Source organism: Equus quagga, chromosome 14 (genome assembly GCF_021613505.1).
Source record: "Equus quagga isolate Etosha38 chromosome 14, UCLA_HA_Equagga_1.0, whole genome shotgun sequence".
NCBI lineage: Eukaryota > Metazoa > Chordata > Mammalia > Perissodactyla > Equidae > Equus > Equus quagga.
The window spans coordinates 28,556,171-28,579,457 of record NC_060280.1 but is presented as its reverse complement, the minus strand read 5'-3'; the positions used below and the strand labels follow the sequence as shown (position 1 = coordinate 28,579,457).

At 40.4% G+C, this 23,287-nt stretch overlaps 1 protein-coding gene across 1 annotated transcript in view; it reads right to left on the bottom strand.

The window, feature by feature from the left end:
• The window catches only part of MRPL48 (mitochondrial ribosomal protein L48), a 47,295-nt gene extending 24,787 nt beyond the window's left edge, over positions 1–22,508 (bottom strand). The window contains exons 1-4 of the mRNA XM_046638680.1: positions 22,464–22,508; positions 13,510–13,562; positions 10,441–10,478; positions 2,447–2,502 (exon numbers count right to left, since the gene is read on the bottom strand). Of these exons, the coding sequence (XP_046494636.1) occupies positions 2,447–2,495 (49 nt within the window). The 5' untranslated portion in view covers positions 2,496–2,502; positions 10,441–10,478; positions 13,510–13,562; positions 22,464–22,508. The remainder of the gene's footprint in view (positions 1–2,446; positions 2,503–10,440; positions 10,479–13,509; positions 13,563–22,463) is intronic.
• Between the last annotated feature and the right edge of the window lie 779 nt (positions 22,509–23,287).

Here is a 23,287-nt window from a genome sequence, read left to right as displayed (position 1 = left end):
TGTCTGTGTTTCCTGCTTGCTCTCCACCTTCTGGAGAAGGACTAGTCCCAGGTTCCACTCCCTTTCCTCCCAGCTCCTGCCCTCAACTCCCCAGGGCCACCACTCTGTGGGGGCTAGACACAAAGTGGTGTGGAGAAGTCTAATGACATCAAGGGAAATGTTTCTTAGGCTTTTCTTTTCTAAAATGGGCTTCCAAGCAGGTCTGCTCGGCCAGGCCAATCAGACAGTCGTGGCTTCAGAGACTTTCTCTGCACTTACATTCCACACTATTTCATCACGACAACCCTGGGATAGCATGGATCCCTCCCATAATATGCATTAGTCCACATTTACTATTACATGCCAAAAACTGTACAGATACTGGGACAGTTCCAAAGATGACTAAAATATGCTACTTTCCCTGGAAACACTCAAAATGTACTAGGGGAGGATGATGGGAAAGCAGATAATTACCTTACGGTATACAAAATACTTTAATGGAGGTGACAGCAAGGTTGTGAGAGCCTAGAGGAAGGAACAACTAACTCTGCCTTGGCGAGGGCTGGGGGAGGGTGCAGGGAAATAGGTTCAGAAGAGGTACAGGTGTATTCTTGAAAGAGGAGTGAGAGTTTACCATGCAAGGAAGGAGGTATTTTTTGGCAGAGGTTCTCAAAGAGCACTGAATATAACTGAGGTGTCTTCTTGGCCACTGCCACAATTCGTTTTTTTTTAAGTTTTTTTGTTAAATTTTTCCTTCTCCCCAAAGCCCCCCAGTACATAGTTGCATATTTTTAGTTGTGGGTCCTTCTAGTTGTGGCATGTGGGACGCTGCCTCAGTGTGGCCTGACAAGTGGTGCCATGTCCGTGCCCAGGATCCGAACCAGCAACACCCTGGGCCGCAGAAGTGGAGCGCGCGAACTTAACCACTCATCCATGGGGCTGGCCCCTACTGCCACAATTCTGTCTCTCTGAATCTAAGACCTTAGACTCTTTGAGCCTTTGGGTTCCAGACTCTGCAACCTGGGGCCCAACCCAAGTTGCTGATATCCATTCCCCTTGTTGGGTAAACAATGATCCTCAGAACAGAGCCTTGCAAATGAATCTTATCCAACAAGATTTCATTATGACCTCAAAACAGGACCTCTAAAAGCACTGAACTCTCCAAAGCATGTTCACTCATTCAACAAATATTTATTATTACCCATTAGGGTAGTGAGTGACAATTATACCCTCACAACCACCTGAATGGCACATACTAGACTTGTGCGGTGTACAACCCAATATCCATGGCAGGCCTGACTGGCACCACACAATCCTCTAGAAGCCGTGGCTATAACAATAAACAAAGACAAAGTCTCTGCAATACAGAACCTACAGTCTAGAGGGGAGACAGTAATATTAATGTAGGCTGATAAGGGCTGTACATGGGAGGGACACTTAGGCTAGACTTGAGGCGTTGGGAAAAGATTTTTAGAGCAAGTGGCTTCTTTTTTTTTGCTGAGGAAGATTTGCCCTGAGCTAACATCTATGGCCAATCTTCCTCTATTTAGTGGGTCACCACCACAACATGGCTGCTGACAAATGGTGCAGGTCTACACCCAGGAACCAAACCCGGGCCACAGAAGTGGAGGGCACCAAACTTAACCCTTAGGCCACGGGATTGGCCCCAGAGCAAGTGGCTTTTAAATAAAACTTGAAAGCTGAAAAAAAAAAAAACAAACCTTGAAAGCTGACTAGGAGTTAGTGAGGAGAAAACATGGTATGGAGAAGGGAAGAGCCAGAGAGAATTTCAAGGCAGAGCATGAGGAACAGAGTGGCAAAAAATGAGCTTACAGAAACAGGCAAAGTTCAGGAAGGGCTTGGGGCTGGCCAGTGGCATAGTGGTTAAGTTCACACACTCCACTTCGCCAGCCTTGGGTTTGGGTTCATGGGTTTGGATCCCAGGTGCGGACCTACACACCATTCATCAAGCCATGCTGTGGCAGCATCCCACATACAAAATAGAGGAAGACTGGCACAGATGTTAGCTCAGCAATAATCTTCCTCAAGCAAAAAGAGGAAGATTGGCAATAGATGTTAACTCAGGGCCAATCTTCCTCACCAAAAAAAAAAAAAAAAGTTCAGGAAGAGCCTAATAATAATTAGTACTTATGCTGTGCCAGGCAGTGTACAAAGAGTTGGGGATATAACAGTGGATAAGGCCAACAAAAGTCTACTTATGGAGCTTACAGTCCAGTGGGAAAAGGGAATCATTAATGGAATAATCACAAAAGGTAAAATTACAAATTGTGATAAATTATCAAAGAAAAAGCATGGAGGACTATGACAATAGATTTACTTTAGATTGAAGTATCAGGGAAGGTCTCTCTGAAAAAAATGACATGTGAACTGAATTTAGAGGAAAATGGTAATAATGATTATCCTCAGGGAGAAGTGGCTAGAAGGCAGGAGAGAGAGGGAGACTTACTTTTTACTTTACGCTCTTTTGTATCTTTTAAAACTTGTTCCATGTACATGTATAATCTATTCAAAAAATAAATAAAATGAATTGAAACCTGGAAGGCAAATGGGAGTTTATTAGGTGACAAGATAGAGGACAAGTGTTCCAGGCAGAGGGAACAGCATGTGCAAAGGCCCTAACGTGGGACACAGCTTGGCACATTCAAGGACCAGAAAGGCTGTCAGCTGAAGCAAAGTGAGAGGGGCAGAGTGCACTAGAGACCACACTAGGCCTTGTTAAAGGTTTGGATTTCATGCTGAATAGCCATACATGGGGAAATTATATGTCTGATATGTTTTTAAAAGATCACTTTGGTTGTTGGTGGGTCAAAGTTCAAGCAGAGATTCAAGCAGTAGCCTTGGTTAAGTTAGTGGTGGTGGTCTCCCAGTATCCACACCCGCCTCTCTATTCCATCCTTTAGAGCTGACAAATTAATCCTTCTGAAATGCAACCCTAATCACATTATTCTCTTTCATTAATTCAATGCCCACACACAATTTTTTTAAAGCACTTAGTAGGTGCCAGGCACTGTACCGGGCACTATGAGACAAGGAAGGTCTTTGCCATGTTTCAAAATGTTTGATGGTTTCCCCTGCCCAAAGTTCACACTCCTTAGGTAAATCTAGTTCCAACTACTTCATCTCCTCACTCTCCTACTCTCCAGGCCTTTAAAGCTTTGCTCCTCAGCCACAGAGCTGCACTGGCCATTCTGTCTAAGCCATGTAGTTTTCACACCTCTGTGCTGTGGGGGGCTGTCGCCCTCCTGGGACTGCACCTCTCTGACTGGTGAAATCCTACACAGCCTCCTGGGCCTGCTCAAATGCCACCGTCTCTGTGAAACTCTTCTGCTGCCCTAAACACAGAAAGATCAAGTGTTTACTTCACGGTTATAGCTCTCCCATGCCTCCATTATATAGTAAAATTTTTTGTGTAAATACAAAAAGAAAACTCAGATGTCAATCACCATCTTTAAGTACACAGAAACTCAACCACCACCAGTGGTTTCAAACAGCAGAACCAAAAGTGACCTCTGAGAAGATGACACGTCTTAGGTGAAAGTGCCACAGATGCTCGCCTCAGCCTCTCATCTACCGAATTCCTTGGCAAGGAGGCATTTTCAAATTCAGTTTAGGGCAATTCCTATAATTAGAGCAGCTGGTTAATTAAGAAAGTGGATCAAACTACTGTTAAATTAACCATTTCCCCCCTTAGATGAAAGGTTTTGGTCAAATTATCAGTGGTTAAACTGCTTAATTAGCCAGTTGTTTTAATTACAAAATTTACAAGTTTGAAAGCCTCTGATTCCCAATAAGTTTAACTGATTCTTCCCCCCTGCTCAGTGGCATTAAGCCGAGTTTCCTGCTGTCACATTAACATTACAGCCTCCTGAGAGAAAAGGCAACTCTTTTCACTGAAGAAGACACAAAACCCCAGGGTTTCAAAAGGAGGCTTTGAAAATCTTTCAGTTAGCACCATGATAGGATGTAATCACATATTGACTTCTCCCACATCATGCCTCTTTTCTTTGTATATGCCAGAGCCAACATCCTTGTTTAATAAACTGGGAACTAAACCCATCAATCTAGAATGGGGGTAAACAACTTCATTTTAATTATTTCTCCTTCAAAATTGGAACAAGCATTTTTAGCAAGGCTATGCAGGAGGGAAAGAGGAAAAAATTGGGGTAGGCCCAGTCAAGAATCTAATTACAGGATATTTTCTCCATTCAATAGACAGAAAAACCCTGAAGGGCAGATGCATCCCAGCACCTGGCAAAACAGTATGTGCTCAGTAAGTGTGTGTGTATATACATATATATATATATATTTTTTTTTAAGTTCTTGAGATATTTTACCAAGACAATCTGCAATGATTTGGCCCTGGCAGCTACCCATGTTTTTCAACATCTCTTTTCAAACTTCTTTCAGTTTTTCTAATTACACTGAACTACTTAGACTTGAAAGTACCATGTTTCTCTGACTCCACCTTTTCCCTCAAGCTGAAACAAGAGGACTCTGAGTTCCCTTCATCTAACCTCTTTAGACTTCTTTATAAATATTTACTTCTGCCTTTCCAGGTATGTTTAAATCAGGAAAAAAAAAAAGATGGTCACTACGATCAGGCCCTTGGAGAGAGCAGGTGGGATGGTACCCAGGGCCCACAGAGAGGGTATGATGCGTGAAGGTGGGAATGGGACACTGCTCCCTACTCTGCTTTTCTGAACATCATTATAATTCAATTTTGAAATTTCTGGCTTTGAAGATATCTCAAAGAATCCATGAAAAATGCCAACAAAGCTGTGTCCTTTCAAGTAGAATTATTTTGGCATGCTGATGTGGGGGATCAGAATTGGCCACCCCAAAATGTGTCTCTTTGGCTTGATTATTTTTAAGGAGAAAAGACTCTAAAGGAAACTTTGACCTTCCCCCTACCTCCCTAAAAGAATTCAAAGTAGAAGGCTTGTCCCAGGACAGGCCATCCGCACAGACAACTCTGTGTATTGGTAGACTGGGACGATCACTGCTAAGCCCATTTTTCTCTCTCTCGGGTCACATTGTCTACAGATGGTGCAGCAAACATTTGCTTGCCAAACATTTGCTTTTCCATCTCCACATAAATTGCCTTCCTCCCCTTTGAATTCCAGAACCACTACCCCAATATCCTCCTTTGTCTTTAGCTGAAGATGATATTTAAGGTAGGGGCTTCTGCCATTTTAGCGAGTTATTCAGTTTTCCTGGGTTTCTCCCATGTATACATGTTATTAAACTTTGATTTTCTCCTGTTATTCTGTCTCATGTCAATTTAATTCCTAGGCCAGCCAGAAGGACCTGGAGGGAAGAGGAATAATTCTTCCATCCTACACTGACACTGGTGGGTTACCCTGGGCCTTGGAACCTTCTAGGCACTGGGATTCCCTCACCACAACTGAAAAATAGGCAAAGGAAAGTACAACTTGTCAGTAAATATATAAAAATATGTTCAACCAACTTGTAATCAAAGACATGCAAATTACAAATACAAGGAATGGCATTTTTAAACTTATAATATTAGCAAGTACTAAAAAAATAATAGTATGTTGATGAGTGTATAAAAAGGGATTCTCAAATACCAAAAAAGTATAAAATGGCACAATTTTTCTGGAGTGCAATTTGGTAATACATATGAATAGCTTTAAAAATGTGCATTTCCTTTGACCCAAGAGTTTGACTTTTAGAATGTACCCTAACTAACTAATCAGACAAGGTAGAAATGCTAATGCACAAGGATGCTTATCATAGTGTTGTTTACATTGCAACACGTTGGAGACAAGTTAAAGTTCTCCAGATAGGAAACTGTTTGAGTAAAGTGTGTTATTATCCTCCATTTCTCTTTTCAGAAAGATCCCTACTGGATCTCTTTCAACAGCATTAACGTACCCTATTTGATTCCAGTTGTTTTTTTTTAAAGATTTTATTTTTTTCCTTTTTCTCCCCAAAGCCCCCCGGTACATAGCTGTATATTCTTCGTTGTGGGTCCTTCTAGTTGTGGCATGTGGGACGCTGCCTCAGCGTGGTTTGATGAGCAGCGCCATGTCCGCGCCCAGGATTCGAACCAACGAAACACTGGGCTGCCTGCAGCGGAGCGCGCGAACTTAACCACTGGGCCAGGGGGCAAGCCCCTGATTCCAGTTTTAAAAACAAAATAAAACAAAAAAGTACCCCAGAATTAGGTAGTTATCAGATACCAAAACCCAATAGTATTAAAACAGGTTGGTACTGGCATCAAATATACAGACAGATCAATGAAACAAAACAAAGCTAAAATAGTTCCAGATCTCTACAGAAACTTAGTATATCATAAAGGTGACATTCTCAAATCTACAGGGAAAAGATGTATGCTTCAATAAATGTTGAAACGACTGACTACTCATTTGGAGGGAAAAAACTGCACCCCTATCCCCTTCTAATTTCAGATGGACCACATATTTAAAGGAAAAAAAATATCAGAAGATAACATGAAGAATTTTAAAAAATACTCTTGGAGTAAAGAAGACCTTTCTAAGCATGAAACAAAATCTAGAAATCAAAGATTAATGAATTTAGCTGTATAAAAATTTAAAACTTCTATTCAGCAAAAACACAAAAACAAAGTTAAGGGATAGATGACTGGAAATAATACAAAGCACAGATGACAGGAAAATGTTAATTTCCTCAATACATAAAAACTATCTAAAAGGTTCTTACAAGTCAGAAAGGAAACAACCCAATAGAAAAATGGGCAAAAAATACAAACAGGCAGTTCACAAGGAAACAAATGGTCAATAAAAATATGACAAGATGACAAACTTTCTCAAGAAATGCAGATTAAAACAATGACACACAATTTTTCACCAGCAAAAAAATAAGATACTTTATAAAACCCAGTTTGGGCCAGCAAATAGAAATGTAAATTAATACAACTTCTCTGAAGGGCAATCTGACAACACTCACCAAAATGTTCAGCTCACAATCCCTTGACTCAGCAGTTTCAATTCCAGGAATTTATCTTACAAACGTACGGGAACAAGTTTACTAAGATGTATAAAAACGGTTGCCGCAGCATTTTTTGAAATAGCAAAAACTAAAAACAACCTAAATGTCCAGCTTTAAGATACAGTCATACACACACATAATATATATGTTCATATATGCATAAAACTTTCCTGAAAAATATACAAGAACTTGCTGTCAGTGCATACCACTGGGGAGTAGGACTGGAAAATAGAAGAAAATTCAACTTCTCATCATACACTCTTTTATACAGTTTAAATTTATTTTTACCATTTGCATCCATATGCATGCATTTAAAATTTTTAACAGTTGATAAATTAAGGGACGAGACCAAGGCTAGGGAATACAGGGGACTTGAACATAATCTTTTTTTTAATATACATACAAGGGGAAAAACAATGCAAGTCTAACAAAACGTTAATAATTGCCAAATCTGGGTTTATTTGACATAGTACTGTCTTTACTTTTCTGCATGTTTTTATCTCTTGCAAAATTAAAAGTGTAATTGAGAGAAAAATAACCACTAAAAATAAACCTTTCCTTGACCCCCATAGCCCTCTCCAGCTCCTGCCAATTCTCTCTCCTCTCATTCAAAGTCAAACTTCTTAAAAGCAATGTTTATAATAGCTTTCTCTAACTCCTGAACTCAAATTCACTCGTCAACTCAGTGGATTTCCACAACCAAACCCCACCCCACCACGACAGACATTATTCTCCCTAAGGTCACCAGTGACCTCTATGTTCCTAAAGCCAAGGAATGTTGTTAAGTTCATATCTTTCGTGATCTCTCAGCAGCACATAGTTGAAATGGTTAACCACTCTTTCCCACTTGAAACACTCTCCTTTTGGCCACCATGAAACTATACTAGCCTGGTTTTCTCCTAACACTTTGGCTTCCGTTTTTCAAGTTCATTAGCCATCTCTTTCACCCTCTAATTCCTAAGGGCCTGATCCATGGGCCTCTTCTCTACTTGTTCTTCTCAGTGGTCTCATTTTTTCCCATGGCTTCAATTAAAATGGATAATATAATGATTTTCAAATTTAAAGTTTCAACTCAGACCTATATTTTGAGCTCAAGGTCAGTGTATCCAATGGGCTACTTAATATATCCTCCCCACAGGCACTCCAACTCAACATGTTCAAAACTAGACTCAGAATCTTCCCCTATAAATTGTTCCATTTAAGGGAATATATTAAAAATAATTATATAGATATTTAGATATAGACATTTATTTATAAATATATTTTATATGTAAATAAAATACATATAAAAATACAATAAAAAATATATATGTAAAATATATTTATATAAGATAATAAATATATATTTATAATATATATTAAAATATACATATAAATACTTAGATATGTATAAAATCTAAAGATATAGATACTATACAGATATAGATATTACATATTTATTTATTTATTGTAGTAGGAACATGTTTACCATAGATTAAGTTAAAAAAAGCGGATTATAATGGAGTACATATTATTTGTCCCCATTACTGCATGACAAAAAAATACATATACCTAGAGAGAGAGAGAGAAATGCCTAGAAAAAGACCTAGTAGGATACACATCAAAATGTTAAGCAAAATCTCTGGATGGTAGGATTGTAGATGATTTTTATTTTCTTCAGCTTCTTCATGTATGTGTGTATTTTCTATATTCTTTAAAATGGATGCTTTTCACTTTTATGATTAGATATTCTTAGTGGTTTTTTTCTTTAATCTCCTGTTGGGATGCAATATGAAGTTCAAAGGATCAGTTATGAAGTTTTCTTGGTAAACTGTTTAACTTAAATCTAAGCTTTTAGATCTAACTTCCAGATTTTAGGAAGGAGGCAGAATAATATGTTATATAACACCACAAAGAAATAATCAGACAAATCAAGAAGGAAGGACATGCTATAAGACAAATGGCCGGCCTAATCAAAAAGTCACTGTTGTAGAAATAAAACAGTGGCAGAACTGTTCTATATTAAAGGTGACATAATAGTGAAATGCAAAGCACGAACCTTCGTTGGCTCTTGGTTATAATATAACAATACCCATAAAATATATTTTGGGAACAATTTAGGAAATGCATAGAATGTTAGATAATATTGGGACATTATTATTAATTTTCTTGAATGACATAATGGTGTTGCATATGGTTCTTGAACAGAATGTAAAGAATGTCTTTATTTCTAGAAATGCATGCTGAATATTTAGGGTGAAGTATCACAACATCTGACAGAGAAAGCTAACATGACGACATGTTAGCAACAGCTGAATCTAAGTGGTGGGTATAGAAGTGTTCTTTAGGGGCCAGCTCTGTGGCCGAGTGGTTAAGTTCGTGCGCTCCGCTGCAGTGGCCCAGGGTTTGGATCCTGGGAGCGGACATGGCACCGCTCGTCAGGCCACGTTGAGGCAGCGTCCCATATCTCACAACTAGAAGGACCTGCAACTAGGATATACAACTATGTACTGGGGCAGGGGGGGGTGGGAAATAAAGCAGTAGGAAAAAAAGAAGTGTTCTTTATATTATTCTTGGGGAAAAAATTATTTCTTACAACACTGTAAGCTTCCAAATGGCAAGGACTGTATCATCTTAATTTTGTACCCCCAGGACCTAAAACAGAGCCTGCTACAATAAATGTTTGTTGAGAAAATTAACAAATAAAAAGAAGCCCGTATTTTGAGATGCTGCGCTTTAGGCCTGGTAGAAATGGTGATTCTCTACATATAGCTGCTATCTTCTGAAATAATTAACGGAGGTAAAACCTCTTACATGCTGCCTGGTACATATTAGGCACTCAGTAAATGTTAGTTCCCTTTCTTACTCCCATTCCTTTGCCTCTGATACTCTTTAGTCAAATGACAGATGTCATTAATATCCAACAGTTGCTTTGAAATTTGCATTAATAGGCAAAGCAAAAATGGCAAGTAATTGGGTTGAAACAGAGACTGAAATTCATTGAGTTAATCAGATTGAACGGACATTCATTTTGGATAAAATACTGAAAGAGAAGCCTTAGCCTGGTAGATGACGGACATGAAAGACAGCTCTGGAATAGTAGCAATAATAATTATAATAGCTAACTCTTTCGAGCACTTTATGCGTTTTATCTCTCTGAATCTTCAAATCATTCACTGCAGTTTATAGTATAATTATCCCCATTTTTTTCAGTGAGGAAACCAAGCTATAGAGACACAGTCCAAGATGACAGAGCAAATATGTGGCAGAGTTGGATTCCACACTTCCTCCAGAGCTCTTGCTCCTGACCACTCCTTCATGGTTTCACTGCTGTCCTGTTCCACGTGAGGGGCAGGACTTGGTCCCAGCCACTCTTCTTAAAGATATGCTAGGCATCCTTCCAGACAAAATTATTAGAGTGTTAGAGGATCACTTGAAGCAGTTAAACTACATCAGGAAATAACTGCTTACCTGCAGAACAGACAGGATTCTCTCCTGAAGTTCTGAACCTAAAAAGAGGGAGAAAGTATGTTGAATACAGTTAGAGACCCACATTTTATTTGTATAGTTACCAAAGCTATATGCTTCTCATTAAGGATATACCAATGCTAGATATTTCTTTAGTCCCTTCTTCCTTTCTTTACATAAACACTATGAAGTACCTACTATGTGCCAGACAATGTGCTAGGTCCTGAGGATGCAAAAGTAAGTAAAATATCTCTATCTATGGTCTAGTTGGGAGGGAGATATGTAGAGAAATGAGAGTCATTGGGGGGGAGGGCAAAAGGGGTGATTAGGCTCGCATGTGAGGGGATGGACTATAATTAGTTTTTGGGTGGTGAACATGATGTAACCTACACAGAATTCAAAATATATTACACTGTACATCTGAAAGCTATATAATGTTATGATCCAATGTTACCGCAATTAAAAATATAATAATAAAAATAAATAAATAATAAATAAAAAGAAATGCGAGCCACGATAGAGCGATCATCCCGAACAAAAACATGTACAAGATTTGATGGAACTCCAAGGAAAATGTGGTCATTTCCACCACACAGGTGAAATTATTTGAGCTGAGTTTTAAGAAATGAAGAACTGTTCTCGATTATTTAGCCCTACGGGGAAAGCATTCTAGGCAGAGGTATGAAAGTGGTATATTTGGGGAAGGACAGGCAGCTGGACATGAGTGGCACTTAAGCAGCAGGGAAGGGGGCAGGGTAAAAGAGGTAATTGGGGTCCAGTTTATGAAGAACCTCGTACGCTGTGCTAAGGAGTTTGGTCTCTACTCCGTGGAGGCAGTGGGAAGCTCCCGGCAGAGTTTAAGCAAAGAAGTGAAATAATTAAGTTTAAGTCTTGGAAAGGTAACCCTGGCAGCAGGTGAGCAATGAATGGGAAAAGGTGAGACTGAGGCAAGAGAACCAGTGAGGTGGTTCTTGCAATAGCCTTGCGTTATTAGAACATGCTCAGGGAGGATGGAGAGGAAGGAACAGCAAAGAGAGCCAGACTGGATACAGAAGCCAAAGAACATGGAGGAAAATAATATGGCTGTGTTCGGCTGACTAGGTAATCAGAGTATTTTAGTTCAGAAGCTTTAGAAGTTTACTTTTTTTTTTTTTTTGAGGAAGATGAGCCCTGAGCTAACATCTGCCGCCAATCCTTCTCTTTTTGCCCACGAAGATTGGCCTGAGCTAACATCCTTGCCCATCTTCCTCTATTTTGTATGTGGGACGCCTACCACAGCACGGCTTACAAGAGGTGCATACATCCGCACCCAGGATTTGAACCGGCCAACCCTGGGCCACCAAAGCGGAACGTGTGAACTTAACCACCGCGCCACCAGGCCGGCCCAAGTTCAGAAGCTTTGAAACTAAACTGTGGAACAAGCTAGAGACAAGCAGATCTGTGATTAAAGGCTGACTCTACCGTTTCCAAACTGTAACCTTAGGCAGGTTGTTTTACATCTCTGTATCTCGGTTATCTCATCTTTAAAACGCAGGTAATAATAGTATAACCTCATGGAACTGAAAGCCTATCCTAAACTCTCTGAGCCAGGTTCCTCTCTTGTAAAATGATGATATTTATATTTGTCCTGTAGTGTTTTTGTGGAGATTAGGGAGAACATGTAAAATACCTAGCATGGTGCCATAGTAGGTGCTTATTGAATAGCTGACTGATTAACGATGGAAAAACAGATTAAGATGGAAAGGGGGTGAAAGGAGAAAGGCCTCAACAAATGTAAAGGATTAAACAAATCATCCAGGCAGTGAGTGCCATGTGGTCCAGGAAGATATACAATTCATTGTTTTATATCATGTGGCTGCCACACATAAGACACTCAGTGAATATCTGCTGAACAGAGAAACATAAACTACTAAATGCCGTTCACTACCATCTAGAGAAAAACAATGGCAGGCAGCATAATGTACACGCAGAATGGTGAAAAGAAACCTTGGCTTTGAATCCTAACTCTAACTCATATTAGCTATGTCATCCTAGAGCAATCAATTAACCTCTCTGGACCTCAGTTATTTATGTATAAAATTGAGATAATATCACCTGTTTCACCAGGTCACTATGAGGATATATTCATCAAACAAATATTTATTAAATGCCTACTATGAGTCAGACACCATATGTGCCAGACACCATTTATATATATAAATTTATATAAATATATAACTATATGTATAATGCGTCAGATAGTGATACCCACTATGAAGAAAAATAAAGCAGGGTAAGGAAACAAAGATTGATGGAGGGGGGCTATTTTATATAGGGTAGTCAGGGAAGGTCTTTCTGATGAGATGACATTTGGGCACAAACCTGAATAAAGTAAAAGAACAAGTCATATGGATATCTGTGGGAAGAATGTGCAAAGATCCTGGGGTGGTAGAGTGCTTAGATCATCAAGGAATAGAAAGGGAGCCAGTGTGGCTAATGCTGAGTACGTAGTAGTATATATTGAGGGAGCAGATTATATAAGCCTTGTAGGCCATGGTAAGAACTATAGATTTTATTGTGAGTGAGATGGACACCACTGGAGAGTTCTGAGAGAGGAATGATGTGAGCTAACATGATTTTATAAGAATCGCTCTGGTTTTAGTGCAAAGGATAGAAGACAAAAGTAAAAGCAGGGAGACCAGTTAGGAGGCAGGATGAAGGTAGTAAAGAAGAGAAGAGGAGCTGCTCCCTAGCAGTTTAGCAAAACAGAAAGCATGAGACCTGAAACTGGAGGTGAGAAATGGTTTGATTATGTACATATTTCAAAAGTAGAGCTGACAAGATTTGCTAAGGAATTGTATGTAGAGTGAGAGAAATGACAGTGTCAAGGATGACTCCAAGGATTTTGGGCTGAGCAACTAGATGAATGGAGTTGTCATTTACTGAGAATGGGGAAGGAGCAAGACGGTGGGGAGTTAATGCCTGAGATCCTTAGTAGACATGCTATTGGAGATGATGAAAGAAGAATGTTGTGATCTGCCTAGCAGAATGCAAATATCGGCTCTGTGTAATTGCTGTTATTAATGTCCTTACCTTAAGAGGGAAAAGGCTTGCATAAAAATGGTGTTGTTCCTCAGACACAGCACCTACAGCAAAACAGCCATGTTAGAACAATCTTAAGCATTCACAGATCTCCAAGCACCTCTTCACAAAAAGGCTAGAAACCCACAGTACACAAACCAAAAAGGACCCAAACACTCTTATCTAGCAAGGAAGCTGTCCTACAGTTAATACCAAACATGCCAGCAAACCAAGGTCATCTTCTTTCTTATTTTACCCACTACAGAAAATGCTCAAAAAACAAAAGCTTCCCTTCCATGCTGCTTTTTTTTTTTTTTTACCCTATTTCCTCTTTCCAGTTTGATCTATTTTTTCTACTATCAATCAACACCTATTACGCATCTGCCAAGCAGAGGCACCAGGTGAGGGACTTTCTTAACTGTTCCCTAATTCTCAAAACCCTGCAAAGCAATTTTACCGCTGAGGCGACTGAAGACCCATAGAAGTTATATTCCAGGAAATTATAGCTAAGTGGCTAAGAGGACTGTTTCACTTCAAAGGCAATGCCTTTCTCAATAACGCCTTTCTCAATGTCTTTCTCAATAATAATAACAATGATCAACATCAACAAAACAATAATAATGAGAGGAGGCAGTTGCAGGGGCAGCTTCCCCTCCTAAGCTTCCCCCCAACCCAGTTATTTCACTCTCACTCTGCCCTGGGGGCACCCAGCCAAAAGGTCAGTGGTGTAGCTTTACTAAGGGCACGTTTAACACAGGAAGTCTTTTTACAAAGTAACTAGATGATAAATACTAAATGTCCTTAAGGTCCCATAACATAAAGAGAAAATCCTGTCCACTATGGGTAACAATTTCAATTGTTGCAACATATATGTGTTAGAGGCTATTATGCAGAAACAAGGAAAAGTCTGAGAAGCTATCACAGACAAGAGGAGCCTAAGGAGACAAGACGTCTAAACATAATATAACATCCTGGAGGGGATCTTATAACAGAAAAGGGACATTACATTAAAAAAATGAAAGAAATATGAATAAAGTTTGGACTTTAATAATAATATATCAATATCAGTTCATTATTACGAAAAAATGCACCATATTAATGTAAGATAATAAGAGGACATATGGGAATTCTTTGTACTATCTTTGCAACTCTCTTGTAATTCTAAAACTATTCTAAAATAGTTTTTTTTTTTTAAAGATTTTATTTTTTCCTTTTTCTCCCCAAAGCCCCCCGGTACATAGTTGTATATTCTTCGATGTGGGTCCTTCTAGTTGTGGCATGTGGGACGCCGCCCCAGCATGGTCTGATGAGCAGTGTCATGTCCGCGCCCAGGATTCTAACCAACGAAACACTGGGCCGCCTGCAGCGGAGCGCGCGAACCCAACCGCTCGGCCACGGGGCCAGCCCCTAAAATAGTTTATTTTTAAAAAGCCTTTTATGTGCCAGCTACTGTGCTGAATATTAAAGGAAATATAAAAACAAAATGTAACAACATGGATAAACTTTGAAAACATTATGCTAAGTGAAAGAAGCCAGTCACAAAGGGCCAAATATTGTATGACTCCATTTATATGAAATACCCAGACTAGGCAAATCTATAGAGAAAGAAAGTAGATTAGTGGTTGCCTAGGGCTGGAGGGTCTGGGGAGCTGGGGATGATAGCTAAGGGATATGGGGTTTCTTTTTGGGGTGATGAAAATGTTCTAAAATTGATTGTAGTGATGGTTGCACAACTATGAACATATTAAAAGCCACTGAATAGTACACTTTAAATGGGTGAATTGTACAGTATATGAATTGTATCTCAATAAAGCTATTAAAAAATGTAAGCACAATCCCTGTCTTACAGGAGTTTGAATGGCTGGAGATATGAACATATATTTGCATTAAACAGCTGAGCAATACAGCAAGTATTATAAGATTAAGTCGGGGCTGGCCCTGCGGCCGAGTGGTTAAGTTCTCACACTCCGCTTCAGCGGCCCGGGGTTTCGCCAGTTCAAATCCTGGGCACGGACATGGCACCGCTCATCAGGCCACGCTGAGTCAGCATCCCACATGCCACAACTAGAAAGACCCACAACTAAAAAATAGATATACAACTATGTACCAGGGGGCTTTGGAGAGAAAGGAAAAATAAAATCTTTAAAAAAAAAAAAGATTAAGTCAAAATAGGCAGTATGAACAACAAGCACCTCTGGCAGGAAAGCCAGGTGGAGATGGCCAGCAGGAGAAGGTTTGAGCTTTTAGGGTGTAGTGACATTGCTGAGAATCTGCTCAGTCATGAACCTTCTCCCCAGACAAATACATATCGGCATGGATATCCAAAAGTTTACATACTACTTCAAGAGATTCACTGAAACTCTTAACATCACCCACAGACTACTATACTAAACCAAGAGGTCCTCAGGGGCAAGGGCCATGTCATATTCCTCTCAGGCACATTGTAGACGTTGTCAATCAAAGTTTGTTTTGATGAACAAATAAATGATTAGAAAGAAGTAAATTAGTGATAATCATTGTTACCATTTATTACCACCAACATCTATTTTGTTCAGTAACCTACCATGTGTTTAAATCATAATTCCCTTACAGGATAAGTATTATTATCCCATTTTACAGTTGAGGAAACTGAGATTAAGTAACTTACCCAAAGTCAAACAGCTACTATAAGAACTAGTATAGGATCTTAGGTTTCTCTCTAAACCCATAATTTCCCCACTATTTTACACCCTCTCTCACATAAATGAATGTGTTAATGTTTAGGAAATCAAGGGGAAAAATGATCAAATTTAGGAAAAGTCTCCCAGAGAATGTGACGTCATGAAGATTTGGAAGGATATGAATGGAAAGAAGGAAGGGCAAAGTGCATAGACGATTCTAAAAATCACAATTAAAGCAGATACTAATATAATAGACTTTGTAAAGTATGTGTGCAATACGCTTAACCTAACATTGGCCAGCATAAAAGACAGAATAGGCAACTGGGAGCGCTGGGAGACAGGAGCTCCGGGCAGCTCCCTCCATCACTGGCCACCATACCTTGCCTAGTAATTCTCCTTTCTGGAGTTAGAGCAGATGACTCAAAGGTCCCTCTAGGCCCAAGATCTATCAACCAAGACAAACAGAATAGAAATCAGAGTGAACAGAATGTATTCTTAAATGGGTCACTTCATACAGAAGAGGTATGGATGGGAAGAAAAATCTAGACGAGACTGATTTTTCCTCACTTTAATTGTTCCGATTTCTGAGGCTCTACAACAGCTAGGAATTTAATTATCTAAAACCGAGGCTTAAGGCTTGGCAACTTTCTGGAAGACATTCAAATTGTGGTGCGAACTCTCCCTCTCAGCTCTGGGAAACGTGCTTCCTCTCCCCTGCAATGCTCGGCGTTATTTAGCAGGACAAAAGTAATCTATTTTGGGACTGTATCCACAAATACCCCCTCCCCACAGTCAGCAAATGAGGAGCAGCTCCAGCTCTGGTGCAAATGAAAGAGGAGGGCTGTGATGCTAGTGAATGAATGAATGAGGACACAGCTGCTGCAGTGGATTACAAAAATACTTGTCCCACGAGCTAGGCAGCCAGGAATTGAGAAAGGCCTGAATAGCAACCTAACAACTGAAGTCACAGGGCAAAATCTATAGTGTGTGAGGAGTTTCGGACACCAAGGCCCTAGGGTGGGTGGTGACAGCGGTGAGTCAGTGGCCCGTGAGACAAACAACTGAGAGCTGTTTTATGAATACTAACAGAACATATTTGTATATTAACAAATATTACTTAAAATAGCATTGTTATTATCACTTATTGAGTACATCCTTTGTGCTAAGCACTTTACATGTACTATTTCAATTAATATTTACACCAGTCCTCTGACTGAAACATTACTGAGATAATTGCCGCCATTGTATAGAGGAAAAAACACCGGCTTAGGTAAATTGCCCAGTTGGTAAGAGGTGCCAGGAATTCAAAGCCAAGTCTGACTGAACTCAAAGGCCATCTTTTCCATTCTGCCACACTGCCTTGCAAAAGAGTAATACCAATTTATATTAGTGAAACTCATATGGTAATAAAAATAGCCTTAATAATCGTACCTTTCTTGAGCACCTGCTATATGCCAAACATCATTTCCTTCAATCTACAACCGTTCTGTGTGGTAGATATTTCTACCTCCATTTACTGTGAGGAAACCAAAGCACAGATGGGTGAATTAATATGTCCAACGCACAGAGCTAATAAGTGGTGTTCTAGCTGACCTTTTCCTAAGTTTTTTCAAAATTGCTTTTGTTTGTAGTTTTTCCTTTGGCCATTCTCTCCTAAATATATTGAATAGGTTGACTGTCAAAGTCTGTCTTTGCACGGAGTCTTTACAGCAGTTAGGAGCCCAGGTTATAGGTTCACACAGACCTGGGTTTGACTATCAGCACTTCTATTTTACTAGCTGTATGATCTCTGGCAAACCACTGAAGAAATACTTGGCCTCACATTCAGTATGATTTCATTTATAAGAAATGGCCACAGCAGACAAATCCATAGAGACAGAAAGTAGCTAAGTGGTTATCAGGGGATGAGCAGAGTAGGGAATGACGAGTGACTGCTTATCGGGTGCAGGGTTTCTTTTTGGAGTGATGAAAAAGTTCTGGAATTAGATAGTTGTGATGGCTGAACAACTTTGTGAATAAACTAAAAACCACTGCACTGTCCACTATCGAGGGGTGAATGTTATGGTATATGAATTATATCTCAATTTTTTAAAAAAGAAGTGAAAGAAATATCTGGCTTCACACTATAAGTGCTGGATGGCACTTCCAGGCCACTGCTGAGCTCTGTTAAGCCCAATTCCCTAACTTCCTCCAGGACTAAATTCAGCTAGGTTTCTTTGTGTTTTTGGTGAAGAAGATTGCCCCTGAGCCAACATCTGTGCCAGTCTTCCTCCACTTTGTTTGTGGGATGCCGCCACATAATGGCTTGATGAGTGGCGTAGGTCCATACCCAGGATCCAAACCCACAAACCCTGGGCCGCAGAAGCAGAGAGTGCAAACTTAACCACTACACTGGTGCCTAAATTCAGTTTTAAAATACCTCTGGTTACCTGAAATGTAAATCCAATGCCTGACCATCTCCCCAGCTCTCATACCCATACTTCTCTACACACTCTCTCTCGATCCAAGCCCCACTGCTTCTCTCCCTCCCAACTTCCTCTGGGCCCTCTGGAACTCTGAGCGTGTTCTCATTTCAGAGCCTTTGCACATGCTCTCACTGTTTAAATTCTATCATTCTTCTTTTCTTTTGAGGAAGATTAGCCCTGAGCTAACTGCTACCAATCCTCCTCTTTTTGCTGAGGAAGACTGGCCCTGAGCTAACATCTGTGCCCATCTTCCCCTACTTTATATGTGGGACACCTACCACAGCATGGCTTGCTGAGTGGGATCTGAACCGGTGAACCCCAGGTCACCAAAGCCGAACGTGCGCACTTAACTGCTGCACCACCAGGATGGACCCTAAATTCTATCATTCTTTTAGTCATGGAACATCCTCAAGAAAACTTTCTGACTGCTCAGACTTATTTGGATCCTACTTTATACACTCATATAGCACCCAGAATCTTTCTTTTGTGGCATTTACCACAATTAGTTAACTATTTATATGTTTAATTCATCTGTCTCTTTTGCTAGGAATATGATCTCCATGAAGACAGGAAACTGCTACATTTCAGCATCTAGCATACTCCCTGGCACAGAGAAGCAGCTCAATAAATACTTGCTGATTGAATTAATAAACCCTTCCAAACCTCACTTCCTTATCCCTAAAGACGTTATAAAAAACTTACCTCATAGAGTTGTTGATCTGATTAAATTAGATAAGATATGAAAAGGGCTTAGCAAGTGCAAGGAACATTGTTAATGGTCAAATTGGTAGGAGTGATGATAACGGGGGTGATTGTTCAGCTCCTCATTTACTAAACGATATGTACTTTAGTGTGTGACAGGTGCCGAAGATAAAACCACAAACAACATAGAAAAATGTCCCTGTGCTTCAGAATTTACAGTCTCACAGTAACCAGGAAACAGCCAACTTCTTGACCATTTTCCCGGGCTTTTGGACTCCCTACCTTTCTAGGCACCCTGAAATTTGTCTGCTCCAAATTTCATATCTTCTTATGTTCTAATTCATGTCTCTTAGCTTGTCATTTGCTTCAATCCTCGCTGCTATTTGTTCATATGAACTCTGCTCCATATGAGACCAATCCCCAAGGTTGCTCCTTCTGGGCTGGGGAGACTCAATCTGGCACACATTTTGTGATCACCACCCCTCCCCTAACCATATCCTTCTGGTTCAGGAGTATGGTAATCCTGAGAGATGAACGGTAACCTCAGGGTGAGTGACATCCAGACCTGAGCTTGACACTCCAGGCCCATCCATTTTCTGTGCAAAGTAACTGAGCAGGTGAGCCACCCATTCCCTGGTGCATTCTGACTTCCACAGACACGATCCTGCCACCTTAAACAATCAATACGTTTTCTGGGGGTCTTGGGAATATCAGCATTAGTGTCCTAATTGGATCTACCCTGCTCTACCACTTCTGTTGACCAAAAGATGTGTGTGATTCCACCCAGTTTTATTCCAGTAAAGCTGGCTTTCTCACTCATCTAAAATTTGAGATGACTATAAGCTAAAAACTTCTTAGGGTCCCAAGGAAAGACCAATGAGCTAAGAGTTTGAAGTTCTAGTCCCAGCTCCACCATGTACTTACCATGTAATGTCAACATTTGTTCATTTACTTATTCATTCAATATTTATCAGGTACCTACTTTAGGCCAAGCACACTGTAGGCTGGGCACATACAGACATGAAGAAAATACAGTTGACTACCCTCAGATCTTTCTAGTGAGGAAAGCAGATGTACAAATTATTTATTACATTGCAATGTGAGATCAGTATAATGGGCTGTATAGATCACAAAGAAGAGAAGGACTGACATCTAGGAAGGTCAAGGAAAGTTTTCATTCCTCATTTCACAGATGAAGAAAACCTAGATTTTATCAAATTAGGGAGATGTGAAATACTCAGAAACGGAAAGGCAGTGGGGTCTTAGGAGGGGTAGAAAATCTAGGCTCCAGTCTCAGTATTAAGCACTTAAGAGGTAGGCAAGGCATTCATTCATTCAGGCATTCAGTAGAACATTTGAGAACCTATTATGTATCAGACATTGTGCCAGTAGCTTCCATTTCCTCATCTGTTGTGCCTGCCAGGATTATCTCATAATATTGTGAAGATCAAATGAAATTATGCAAATGAAAGTAGTTTATTAACTGTAGAATAATATCAATATATCTACTTGTATAGTCTTTCACACCTTACAAAGTACTCTTACTTCCATTATCTTCCATAATCTTTACAACAACTCCATATGGTGGGCATCATCATCTGCATTTTACAGATATGAAACTGAAGCACAAAGAGGTCAAATACCCCACCTAAGGTCGTATAGCTAGCAAGAGATAGAACCCAGGTCTGATGCAAATGCCATGTTTTTTCCTTATAAGTGTAAAATATTAACTAACACTTCCAGACAGGCTGACACAAGGATGGTCACAAGACTGCATATGATTAGGTGCCAAAAGATAATACCAGCTAGGAGTCCAGAAAATAAACAGGCACTTTAGACAGAGTGGTCAGAAAGGTTTTATGGAAAAGATGAGAACTGAGCTGTGTCTTGAAGATGGAGCACTGGAATAGGTGATGAGAAGGGTGAGGGCACTCCAAGTGAGAAGTCTCCACAGATGAAGGATCAGGAATTCAGTCTTTGTCAAGTCAAGAAGAGACTCTGGCCAAAGCCGTAGGGCAGAAAGGAAGAGTAAAGTCAGCAACAAAGGAGTCTGAAAGGGAACAGTGCCATCAGACGTGTAGGGCCCTCTCTGCCCTTGTATGTTTAGGTGATGGACTATTGACAGACTTCCATAGGCTCTCCTGGAGTATACAATGTGGAAAACAGTATTCCTTGAAATATGATCCCTCTCATTCAGCATTCCTCAGAATCAGGGCAAAGAGAGCAGGAGAGTGGAGTCATGGATCAATCTGACCATCTTTAACAATGGAATTTCAGAACTTTGATTTTTTTTTTCTAGTATCATTTCACCAGATCTAGCCAAATTCTCACAATTTGGCTACGATGAACAACAGTGAGTTATTTCATAAAGGATGAAGTGAGGTTGGGTCCTTAAAGAAACACATCTAGAGACAGTCGGGGCTGCCCCAAGGTAAATACTAGTAGGTCCATGAGCAGCAATGATCATGCTGATCTATGCAGCATGGAGACATAGTCTGTACAATTAATGCCTAAAATAAAATTTTAACATAAACTGCTAAAAATAAGATTATTCTAAGTAGCATGATACAACCGGAAGAGCATAACTGAAATCAGTTAACTCTGTTCAGAGGACAAGGGAAGGCCAAAGAACGCATTTATGGTGGTTCACACGGTTTTACTGTGGTTACTTAAGCTTCTGTAAGTAAATATGTAGTTTATTATTACCCTTCCTTTATCGTCAAGCAGCCTCCCAGCCCAATCAGTTCAGCAAGTCAAAATGGTTTTCTTCGAAGAAATTCCGTAAGTTAATGACAATGCAAAAATGAAATGACCTACTCAAGGTCATTCAAGCTATCTGGACCCATCCTGGCCTCGTGATTCTCATTGTGGCTCCGTTCTCTTTCCAGGCCAAAGGGCGGCGAGAGAAGCGAGCGCAGGGGGCGTGGCGCGCGGGTCAGCGCGAGCGAGGACGCCCGGCGCGGAGAGGAGGGAGCGCCTTTGACTACAAGGCGCCGCGTGTGCTGCCGGGAAGAGCCGTGTTCTCGCCAGTGTCTCATACCCGGATGTCCGCAGAGGCGGCAATAGCCGCGCGGCCGCCTTCCACCTTTGCGCTCCCCACCACGTCCCCCGCGCCCAGCGTGAGTGGGACCTACGTTACCTTTCCTAGAGCTCCGTTCATCCTTTTGCTGCAGTCTGTAATTGTGGAAGCTGAGGACTGGCCCAAGCAGCTGCGGTCCCTGGGCGTCTGAAAACACTGACGGAACGGCCTCGATCTCGTCCAGTAATGATATCCGACCGAGACTCACTCAACTCCCGCAGCATCTTGGTTCCGGCAGCTTCTAAGGCTGTCTAGAAATGCCCCCAGACTCCGCCCTCACTACAGCTCAAGTGTCACCTTCACTGCTGTTTCTCCAGGCAGAATTAATTGCCATCTCTTTGTTGCCCCAATACTTTGCACATAATTCTGCCATTTCATCGATCATATCATGTATTAATTATTTGTTACTCTTTCCCGTATTTGTGGCTTCCTCAAGAACTGAGATCCTGTCTGATTAATTCATTCCAGTGTCTAGCACAGGACGTGATCTGACTTCTAACTTCGATTTAAAAGCTAAATGACCCTAAGAGAACCTTCCTGACATTCAACTGCCTCATAATGATTGGTAATAACTACCTTATATTGCGCGATCACTCTATGCAATGCATTGTGCTCAGAGCATCACTTAATTTATTCCTTATAACAAGGCTGTTAGTGAGATATTATCACTCGATTTTACATATAAGGATATTGCAAGAGGTTAAAACACTTGTGCGGGGCCAACCTACCGAGGCAGAACTGAGTTTCAAACTCAGTCTCTATGCAAAGTGTTTTCGTCATGACACATCCCTTCTCACATGAGATAAAGGTCACTGCACACATTCGTTTACTTACCTTACACACATCAACCTTTTACTTAGCATGACTTTGTGCCAGTCCTTTGA